This window comes from Mus pahari, chromosome 16 (assembly GCF_900095145.1).
Source record: "Mus pahari chromosome 16, PAHARI_EIJ_v1.1, whole genome shotgun sequence".
NCBI classification, from domain to species: domain Eukaryota; kingdom Metazoa; phylum Chordata; class Mammalia; order Rodentia; family Muridae; genus Mus; species Mus pahari.
In genome coordinates, this window is record NC_034605.1 from 16,387,709 (window position 1) to 16,399,351 (window position 11,643).

An 11,643-nucleotide genomic window follows, 5' to 3' on the forward strand; every position below is an offset into this window, starting at 1 on the left:
AAAGAAAGAAAGAAAGAAAGAAAGAAAGAAAGAAAGAAAGAAAGAAAGAAAGAAAGAAAGAAAGAAAGAAAGAAAGAGGAGGAAAAGGAGGAGGAGGAAGAGGAGGAGGAGGAAGAGGAGGGAGAGAGGGAGGGAGAGAGGGAAGAAGGGATGGAAGGAAGGAGGGAGGGAAGGAAGAAAAATCCCTTCTCATGTTTGCCTCTCTCAAAATAAAATCCCTCTTCTTGATGTTACTTAAACAAAATGAAATTCTGGAAACTTCTCAGTTCCTTTCTAACATCAGCAAAGCTTCAAATCACACCTAAAAATACTCTGAAGGTATCTGTGAACATGAACAAGCCCCAAACCAAACATGGATACCAGCCCACTCATAAACACACTTAGATACAAAGTTTCAAATGTCAGTTTGGGTTACACTCATTTAAAGGTAAAAAAATTACTCATACGAGTTACTTTGTCACATGAATCCTTTAAGTTAATTTGGAGGTGCCACCTTCATTGTGATTTGTACATAGTGTGTTACTGCATCTGTGTATAACACTGATAATTGTCCCAGTGTAACGTATTGCTTTTAAATTTCTAAACTAATTATGCATCAAAGGCATTACAACTCAGCATTCCCCTCCCACCTCTGCTGTCTCCTTACCCTCCTTGTGTCCCCAGAGTTGAGCATCTTTCCTTATCTGTAGTCTCTGGATGAAGAGGGAATGTCACTTCAATTTCTGAAGGTTATTTCTTGCTCTGGGTCACTATGTCTGGTCACCAGCAAGAGTGAAACCAAAGCCCAGCCCCTTTGCTTGCTTGTTTATTTAGATAAGGTCTCTCTACATGAAGCCCAGGTTGGACCTGAGCTTGTGATCCTCCTGCCTCAGCTTCCTCGCTGCTGGGATTAAGGTATGCACCAAAGCTTCTTTACCATTTCTGATAGACAAGGAAGACCTCATTCTTTGACAACCTTTTGGCAAATTTCACTGGTTCTGTAGGGCAGGAAAGAATCCTGAGACGACTAAAGAAACTTGTCCAAGGTCTGCTGTGAGACCAGCACGCGTTTTAGCATCCTCACATACAAGCAGGGATAGGCCAGGTCTCAGCAAGCTACTCACCTTAAAGCCATCAAAAGCAAAGGCACGTTCATCAGAACCCAGTTCCAGGTCCGGTTGGCAGCCTGGCCTGCTCCAGCCCACCCGCATGTCTCCAGCGGTGACAGCCTCAAATTCAAAGTACCAGCGCCCAGCCTTCACCGCATAGGTCTTCTCTGCCCTGAAGATGCGGAACCTCTCCCCAGTACCGCTGCACACCTCGGCTCTCGAGGCTGTGGGTTCGAGAGACTGGAGATCATTGGGTGGGAAGTTAAGAGGAAAAGCAGGGCTTGACCTAATTCAGTCGTAAAATCCACGGGAAGGCTCACTACCCCACTCCACACCCCCTGCTTCGTCATCTACCTTCTGGTTTGTCAGATAGAACTATGAGTACAGTAGAGAGCGGGATTGGTCTTCCTGGAAAAGGTGGGGAAGAGCTCGGTGACTGACCACACAGTTGGGCTTCCTCCTGCTACCACTTTCAGAATGAAACTAACTACCTTTCAGAGAAAGCCATCCAGTCCTGGGTGGTTTAGAAATGGAAGACTACCAGACCACATGAATTTGAAGTCTTAGGTGAGAAAAAAATACATTGTTCTAAAACAAACAAACAAACAAACAAAACATATAACCCCTGCCTTATGCACCTCCTGTTGGCTACCACACTATTCAAATAATGAATCACCAGAAATGAAGGTACCCCAATCTCCTCCTACAAGATGAAAAAGTCCCGGGCAGTCAGAGAACTTCTGTCTGGGAGCAAGATTTACAACTTTTCCTGGTAGCCCTTTGGATGGTCTGGCCTGTGAAGATGCTGGGGGCTTGCGGTGAGGATGTGAGGATGAACCTTCCTGGGGCTGCCTCATTATGCAAGTCACTTGCCTTCTACTGAAATTCAGATCCTGAAGATAGTTGAGGGAAGGGGCCGGATCCCTTTGTCCCTCCTCTCAGTGTGGTCACATTCAATCACTCTCTCTCTTCTGCTCTTCCCCATTAATTTGGTTTGTTTCATTGGCTTATGAAGGACAGGTGCTGAACGATCTTGTTGGGGCGCAGGCTGTGAGTCTTACACTTCAAAAATGTAGACACCTATGAGGCATGGTTTTGCCAGCTGCAGATAGTTTCTGTGATTGTGTGACATTTGGAATTCTGGGAACTTTTCAGAGAGTATGTAAATGCTAGGGTTCTTGTGGGTAGGTACTGGTCGTTTAGGGAAGTTGACTGCGGTTGGTTAACAGCCATAGTCAAAGAAGAAACAAAAGGCAAGAAATTAGATTCTGGGATTTTCCTAATGTCTGCCCTTGCTTCTCTCCTATCTAGTGTTAGGAGGGGAAATGGGTGAGGGAGGGGAAAAGAAGAACACAAAGAAGCAGAGGTCGGCCACAACACACTGAAACAACCAAGCAGGCATTTGATGGAGATGAATTGTTATATTGTTATCCCCCATTTAACCAGTCTGAAGATCTTCCTGCAAATGTCTAAGTGTCTCAAAATTCACTCTCTGTATTTTTCTAGTTTAAGGTAAATAGCTGTGGTTTAAAGAAACAACCATTTGGCATTCTGCTTCTTGATTTTTTTAAATAAATAAATAAATAAAAACTTCAGATAAAATGAAAATCTGGATCAACTGGAATTAAAGAAAACAAGCGATCTAAAATGTACTTGGCGTGTGTTGGAGCCCGCAACACATGAGCTCAAGCGCCTGCTGAGCTGGCTTGAGAAACAGATTCCCCCCAGCTTCAAGCACCAGACCCGAGGAAGGCCAAAGAGTCACATCCCTATCAAAGACACAGAACTCCTTTCCAAGTAAAAAAGCCACACACTGTGCTTGATTCATAGACACTTAATATGTAGCCCTAACACGTGTGGGTGTGACAAATGATGTTTATATTCAAATAATAAATAGAATATTTGACATTAAAAATAATGAACCCTTTAGCGGGTAACTTTCTCCTGGATATAATCAAGGCTATTGGGACTCAAATCAAGAAAGTTGGGCAATAGATCTGATCAGAGGCTGTGCTCCCTGGACCCACAGAGCAGGAAAGAGTGGGTAGATGGTGACTGATGGACAAGATTGAGGGTAAAGTCTTGGGTTATACTCTAATGTCCAATTTCCTCACCAGACCACAGGCTTAGAGGCCACCAACCACTAGAGGGCAGTGAGACCTAACTATGTTTGAAAATGACAAATGACACCCAGCAGGAAGGAAGGCAGCATTAGTCTCTAAAAGTTTCATACATTATCTAGAATGTGCCAGGTGTATTTATATCATACTTTAAAAATAACTGGTACCAAACCAGACACCCTTTCAACTTCCAGGCATTACGTTTAGTAGAGTAATTCAGATCTCGATAAAAATCTTGTAATGAATAAGAACACATTCCACTTCAGATGTTTGAATACATCATTGAGAACGATACTCCTAAGGTACCACACAACTCAGATACTGATGCATGTCTCATTTGGAATGTGTGAGCCTTCTCCTGAAAAGCAGGGAATAAATCAAGAGCTATAACCAATCGCACAAAGTTAGGCTTGATTTCTTGCAGCCTTTTCTGCATTTAACTTAATCAAATGTACGCCACAGCAGAAGAATAAGTTACAGACAAATGTTTCTCTCTTTTGAAAAAAATTATTTATTGCTAACGTGGGGGTAACGTGTGCCACGGTTCGCATGTAGAGGGCAGAAGGCAGCTTTGGGAAAGCCTATACTACCAGGGGTTCCAGAGACTGAACTCTGGTCTTCAGGCTTTCCAAAGCAGGTATTTTACCCAGAGGCAACCTCTCCGGCCACAAACTGATGCTTTTAATCGAATCTAAGCAATCACCAGACTTACGTGGTGTTTCACCATAAAATCTTTCACACCTTTTAATCTCTACTTTAGAAAAATCACAGTTTTTCCCAAAGGCTTCCCAAGTAGTCCCTCCTCCTCCCAGCATCCTCCCCCACCAATCTGTCCCCTCTCTCTGTTACCATAGTTACATCTCTACAGTAAACTGGGATGGCATAGCAGGCTCCTGCATGACAACTTCTGGAGCTGGTACCCTCTGCTCAAATATCTCCACAAATCTGAGGGTTTCAATATATTCCAACTTTTGCCTTAATTATCTTCCCTTCATAAGTGGCTGCTGTCTCCTGACCTGTGCCCTATATTTGGCCCTACATTCTCGGGCCTTTCTGTGTGCAATCATGCCACACACACTCTCTGGATGAAAATATCTCACTGTGATCGATAATTGCTGATATTTTGATTAGTTCAGATTCTAACTCAGAAAACAATGTCTCCCATAAATGATATCTCGCATGGGTGAGTTAATCCTTTGTACCTATATTTGTAATGGGCTGTGTATAATCTACTATGAGGGAGACATATAGGTTCAAGGTTGTAGCCATACATGAGAAACATGATCGAACCTCCTATTGCAACAGAACCTCCTATTGCCTCATTAATCACTGCTTATGTGACTTCAGAAAGGCAGTAAGTGGTCAACTGTTTCTCTGTGTGTTTGTATGTATTCACGTGTAGATATGTACATGATGGGGGATTCAAGAATGTGCTCACTCATGTGGAGCTCAGATGTCTCTGTTGGGTGTCTCCTTTTATAACTCTCTCCCTTATTCTCTGACCCAGGATGTCACACTGAACCTGAAGCTCTCTGGCTGTTAGACTAGCTGACCAGCAAGCTTCTGGGATGGACCTGTCTCCATCTCTAGGCACTGTGGTTAGAGAACCAGGCCTCAGTTCTTACCCATTTTATGTGGGTTCTTGGGGTCCTTGTTAGCTTACAAGGGATCCCATTGGAATCCAGCAATGGCTTAGCTTATCACCTGCCACCCAGTGCTTCAGGGTGGGCTGCTTATAAAAGGACAGTCTGGTCACTCTAGTTCTCTCTGTTTCTGTGTTTTCCTGGTCTCTCCACATTTCTATCCTCTGTGCCCTATCCTCTTCTCTGCCCTCATGGCTCCATTCCCATCTGTCTACCTATCTCCAGGTCTACGTGTCTGTCTCTACCCCTTCTCCAGGTCCTCACTCACCTCCATCCCCCCCCCCCAGATAAACCCCCTTATTCCAAATCTGTTGCATGGCGTAATTTCTCAGGGGCATGCCTTGGCACGGGCCTCACCGCATTATGTTTCATAACGGTCACACTCAGTTTATCATGATAGTGTGGCAAATACAACACTGACTGAGAAATCTTCCTAGCTTTCAACCAACTGCTAATGGCTCGATCACTAAATTCTTGTGAGACAACTCATTACTGGATCATCGTCTCTCCTCTCTTTTTTCAGTTCCATATAGGAATATATCCATTTGTAAAAGTACTAAGTCCCTTCTATTCTTTGAACGCACGCGTGCACGCACACACACACACACCCACACACACACCACAGAGATCACAGAACAACCTGTGGCAGTCTGTTCTCTCCTTCTACCCATTCTACCATGTGGGACCCAGGTAGGTACTGCGCTCAAGTCATTTCTCCGTGGACCCAGTTCCTTCTTTCCTTCCTGAACTGTACAGTGCTCCACATTTTCTTACCTATGATCTAGCTCCCTTCCTGCTCCATTAACCCCAACTCTAAACCCGTTCACTGCTCTGCTGAGCTTGCTGGAAACACACACGCATGCACGCACACACTCAAGCACGCAAGTACATACAGGTTGGTGCCTCTATTAACAACATGGTCCCTACACTTCATAAGACCATGAATGTTTCTCTAGAATCTTCCCGCCTATTCGCATGCTTCGCTCTAACCTTTGCTGCTGATGCCATCCCCTGAGTAAAGAAAGCTCAGAATCCTCCGTTTCACCGACCAAGCGCACCTTAGCAACATTCACCCCTCCAAAGTCCAGAAAAGTAACTGTTAGCCTTCCTTCTAGGCTCCTTCCAACTGTTACCTAGCAACAGCCAGGTAGGCCTGGGTTGCTATAAAAGGGACTGGTTGGCCTCTCTGCTTTCTCTGCCCCTTTTCTCTCTCTGACCTCCTCCCCCTTTCTCTTTCTTTCCCCTTTCCCCTCCCCCCTCCATGTGTTCCTGGCTGGCCTCTCCTCTCCTTTCTCCCTGTCCTCTGTACCCTCTCTTTCTCTGCTTCTACTCCCTTCTCAACTTCCCTTCCCATGCCCCCCAAATAAACTCTATTTTATATTACACCCGTCGGTCGTCATTTGTCTGGTACCTGGGTGGGAGTTGGAGAGATGCCTCAGCATGGGACCGCTGAGACAATCCCTCCTGCCGGACCATATCACACTCTACAAAACATATCCTGGGTTTTATAAGACATATCAGTAACCTAAGGTGACACTCCCCACAGCATGGACTCAGTGATATTTTTACCATGTCCATCCGCAGGGCCCTTTCTCCAGCTCCAAAGTACACGGAAAAGCAACAGCCCCTCAGGCACAGAAACAAACCAGCTACCCACAACTTTCCAGGGCAGGCAGAACAGGGCTGAAATGCCTCCAAAGGCCAATTCAGAGATAAACTGTCAAGATTTTACCTCCTGGTCCTAAATCTCACTTGCAAATGTGTCTGTATTGAACCTGCTTTAAAAGTTAGCTCAATGCAAATATTCTTCTCCACAGGGACAGTTGTTAAAGCCAGCAGGGGCAATTCCTTAGCGGTGCAGCTGCTCAAGGTAGCAGTAACTTTGTAATAAGCAACAGCTGAGTAAACAATATGACAGAGACACAGGGCAGGAGCTAGCCACAGCAGGTTGTATGGGGGAGGGGGGAAATCCTCTCATTTTCCTAGAAATCTACAAAGTTCTGCTCATGTTCCTGGCTATGCATATGATTCATATGAGCAGAATTTCCATCTGGCCTTATCTATGAAAGACCTTGAGGCTGTGAGCAAGCAGCAAACAAAGGCTGAGGTGAAATTACAAACTCTTTGGGAGGATGTTAGAAGCCAGTCCCAACAGGAAGCCGCAGCAGCCTCACCCTAGAGAGATACTTAAGGAAGACTTGGTCAATCCCAAGCTAAGGGGCCACTCTACAACATGACAAACACACTCTACAACATCAGCTCTGGAAAATGCTTAAGAAAATGGTTACAACCTACAGGATAACTAAATACAGAGTTGCCACAATATATTATTTAAAATGCCCAGAATCTCAAAAAAGTTCTAGGATATGCAAAGACAACAAAGTATGGTATACTACTATATACAGGAAAAAAGGAAAAGGCAACAGAACTTGACCCTAAAAAGGCTGGGTCCTAAAGAAACACTAAATAACCACTTCAGATTAGTTTATGAAAGTAAACTATGTAAAGAAACTAAATAAAAGAATAAGACCTAGCAAGATGGTCCAGGAGGCAAAGTATAGGAGATGTAGCTCAGTGGTAGCATGCTGCAGTCCCTAGGTTCAGTCTCCAATGCCAGTAAAAGCAAGAACTGAGCAACCATCAATTTGAAGAGATGAGGCGCTGATAGCCATTAAAACAATGATGCAGAGACATGTGCATCTCCAGTGCCAGCAAAAACAAGAACCCGACAACCATCAAATTGAAGGGGTAAGGTGATGTTAGCAATAAATCCTATCACCATTACAACAACAATTTGGAGGCACATGGGCAACTCCATGCCAGTAAACACAGCTAGTTCAATTGTGCAAATGGATTTATCGGTAAACATAATAAAACTCTCCTCCTAAAGACCAACCTCTGGCTCAGGGAATGTCAAAAAACAAAAAAACTGTTAAAGACTTTTTTTTTTTTTTAAGATTTATTTATTTATTATATGTAAGCACACTGTAGCTGTCTTCAGACATTCCAGAAGAGGGAGTCAGATCTCGTTACGGATGGTTGTGAGCCACCATGTGGTTGCTGGGATTTGAACTCAAGAACAGTCGGGTGCTCTTACCCACTGAGCCATCTCACCAGCCCCTGTTAAAGACTTTTAAAAAGGGGAAAGCAGAAACAAAAGAGATGCTTCCTCCAGAAGATAAGCAGACAATGGAGGAGTATCCCTACACCCTGCTACGGAACAAGCTTTACAGTCTATTAAAACACAAGGAAATCACAAGAGACTACTATACCAACATTCCTTAAGAAGATGAATATGAAGATTCTGTACAAGTACTCAGCAAACAGCTTTGGCTGTACACAGGAAAATAACAATCTATCAGGACTAACTAGAACTGTCCAAGAAATTAAAAAAAAAAAAAAACTTGATTTAGCGTTGAAATATCAATACTTTACAAGATGTCAGAAGAATAAAAAAGAAAATAAATACTCTTCTTGGCAAGGGACAAAAACATATATATTTAACATTTCACAACTATTCATGGCAAACCCTAGCAACAAACTCTGCTCAGAGTGATAGCTGATACTTATTTTTAAAAGGACGATTTCCTTAGCCACTGAGAGTCCCTAACTCTAATGGCCGTTTCCTGCCCAGAAGATGCACTCCGCAGCCTCCCCCAGCTTCCACAATGTTCCTGAACTTTAGAGAGCCCTTATCCACCATTTCTTTTCAGCACTGGGTCTGTATAAGAATATGCCAGTCAATAGTCAGGTATGTACAAAGGAGAAAGGGCCCAGGGCACTAACACTCTCTGTTGAACTATTGACTATTAGTAGATTCAAAGAAAGGGGGACCACTGTGTATAGTTGTGTAACTCCTGATGGCCCAACTAGACTCCAATGGAGAGCTCCAACCCAACTGTCACAAAGACAGCCCAAGGTAAATTAGATGGTTTACAATGTAAAAGTCATATATCTAGGACAGGAACTGAGAGATGAAAGCATTGCTAATGATGAGGGGAGGGAGATAAGATGGTAAGAGTAATACAAAAACATATACATTTATGAAATTGTCAAGCAGCAAAGTCAATCAATGTTTAAAAAAAAAAAAAGGAAAGAAAAATGAAAGGAAATATATTAATCCAGGGAAATAGTTCAAGGATAAAGAGTTTTGTCTACAATGAACATTGTCCTGAGTTTTGGTCCTAGCATGGGAGAAAAACAGACCCAAACAAAATCTTATCTACTGTTAATACCAAGTCTAACAATGAAGAGTTAAAATGATTCCCTTCGACTGAGACTAAGCCCGGCTCCACTTTTACTACACAGTGTAATGAATGGCTCACACACTCAGAATTCAAAAAGTAAAACACAATTATTGTAAAAGGAAAACAATCAGACTTTGTTTTGTTTACATAGAGAGAACTCTATGAATTTTATAAAAATGAACTGCACACACACACACATACACACACACACATACACGCACACTCACACACCTCTCTAGGTCAGAGACTATAAAATCAACCTACAAATAAGAACTGTATGTCACATTACAGAACACCCTACTAAATGAAGTCAAAGCAAAACTAGTTTCACCTACAATAGCATTCAACCACTGTAAGAAATCATGTATATAGGCTTTATTTAAAAAAAAAAATCACTGAGAGAAACTAACAAGAAAGAATGCAGTATACCATGTTCATAAATGGGTGACCTATTGTTAAAAGATCACTCTCCCACAATTGATCTTTAACTGTCATTTGATCAAAATTAAACTGACAGATTTCACATAAAATAAACGCCAAGCAGAGAAGTAACAATTGACTACATGGGAAGGTGAGCCCTGCAGAGATGATGCACAGCCCTGAGCTACTCTCTGAGAGACAGAGCTAATCCTTCAAGGGGAAAAACCCCACCTAGCCCCCAGCCTTTAGTGGACACCTAGAGTAAAAGCGGCATTCGTGCCCTCCCTCGCTTCCTATGTGTTCCTTTAGCTTTGAAAGCCCACTACACAGTCTTGCAACCAAGGGTGACAGAGCCAAACCAGTACCATGGTCCTGATCAGGAGCTTCCAGGTGGTAGCCATAGCCCAGTAGTGTGCGCACTGCCTCTCGGAGACTGTCTTTGTTGGACTTCTTGGTTCTGTCATCCAGAAGAGTGTAGGGGACGAGGCGAGGGTTTCTTCTATTCTTTACATCCTGTATCGGGGAGAAGGTTTTCGGTCATTTGAGCCATACAGCAGTGCTGGGGATGGAAGATGCAGCTTGGGACAAGTGAGGCAAGCACTCTGCTGCAGTGCTACAACCCACAGCCACAGGCTCCATTCTTAAGGAGGCACCAGCACTTTCTACTCTATCTTGGCCTAGGAGGAACTATGAGGTGGTGAAGCCCCTCCAACTCCTCTCTCTCTCTCTCTCTCTCTCTCTCTCTCTCTCTCTCTCACACACACACACACACACACACACAGACAGAGTACAGAAAAACCATCTAAGTTTGGAGACATATGCCTATAATCTCAGGACTTGGGAAATTGAAGCATGAGGATGTCAAGTTCAATGTTATCCTTGTCTGCACTGCATAGTGAGACCTTATCTCAGACAGATAGAAAAACAAAACAAGCTAAAAGGCTGGACAAGTACAAGGAATTCTGTTTTGTCTTTTCTTTCTCCCTTTCCTCCCACGGTTTATAATGAATGTCTGACCACTGCTATCTGGAAACGAGTCACATGGGTTGTTAGTGGGAATAGTGACATTCCAAAGCTACTCTCTCTCAAAACAAGCAACACTTCAGGCGCACTCCACAACTCACAACTCCACTTCAAACCCTGTGGCCTGTTCCTCTCACTTCTGACTTGGTGCTGAGTCCTCCCATCTCAGCTTCCCAACCTAGAACCCTGGGAGCCACATGGAGTCAGAGACTGTCATTAGCAAGAGTCCACCTGCTGACAGAGTTCCCCCGGTTTCTGTGGACATGTGTGTCTTAGACCAACTGTGAGAGATTAAACAAGGGAGGAAACGACCAGCGAAATCTCTCCGAGTTCACAGCCTACTTCTGAACCAGATAATGTCGCCAAAAAGAAAATTAAAACTCAGTTTATCATTCTGACACTCGGCTGCAAACATGTAGGGCCAGTAGGAAAGGTTACACACACACACACACACACACACACACACACATATACCACAAGCACACACATACCAGTCTTCAAAATGATAAAGGCCTTCCAAATATATTTTTAAACAATCTTTTAGTCTTTATATAGAAACACATTCTAAGTCTTTGAGCAACTATCCATTTTCCCCTGAAAATCTTCTAGTATGGGTGTTCTACCATGAGCCATCAAGAGACATCCTAAGAAGAAAGTAAAGATCTTTCAATGGTGTCAGAAGACTTGAGTCTGGTCTTGTTCTGTGATTTGCTGGCTGGACAGCATTGGGCAAACTCTTTTCCCTATGGCCCTGTGCCCATTATGTGTGAAGTGGGAACAAGACTTGGTGGAAATGTTGTGAGTTACACAGGGTAACTACCAAACTCTAAGCTTGGTGGCAGTGTCTAATAAAGAATGGTTGTGGAATGTGTCAGTTGCCAGGCACTGCTGTTGCCTTTTGCATTACACAGTGAGGTCAGATATTTTGTTGATGAGGGCAACAGTGGTACACAGAGTTTTAATGGCAAGATAGATTAAGATATGGTTAATGGGTGACGCTAAATTTCACTTTCACCCTCTGCTCAGCCGCCTCTGCCTCTGTGCCTCTGCCTCTGCCTCTGCCTCTGCCTCTGCCTCTGCCTCTGCCTCTGCCTCTGCCTCT

At 43.6% G+C, this 11,643-nt stretch overlaps 1 protein-coding gene across 9 annotated transcripts in view; it reads right to left on the reverse strand.

Moving 5' to 3' along the window:
• The window catches only part of Ryr2 (ryanodine receptor 2), a 557,252-nt gene that overhangs the window by 204,419 nt on the left and 341,190 nt on the right, over window positions 1–11,643 (reverse strand). For all 9 annotated transcript variants that reach the window (XM_029547437.1, XM_029547436.1, XM_029547432.1 and 6 more), the window contains 2 exons: window positions 9,884–10,031; window positions 1,104–1,312 (listed from right to left, as the gene is read on the reverse strand). In XM_029547437.1, coding sequence (XP_029403297.1) covers window positions 1,104–1,312; window positions 9,884–10,031 — 357 coding nt within the window. The remainder of the gene's footprint in view (window positions 1–1,103; window positions 1,313–9,883; window positions 10,032–11,643) is intronic.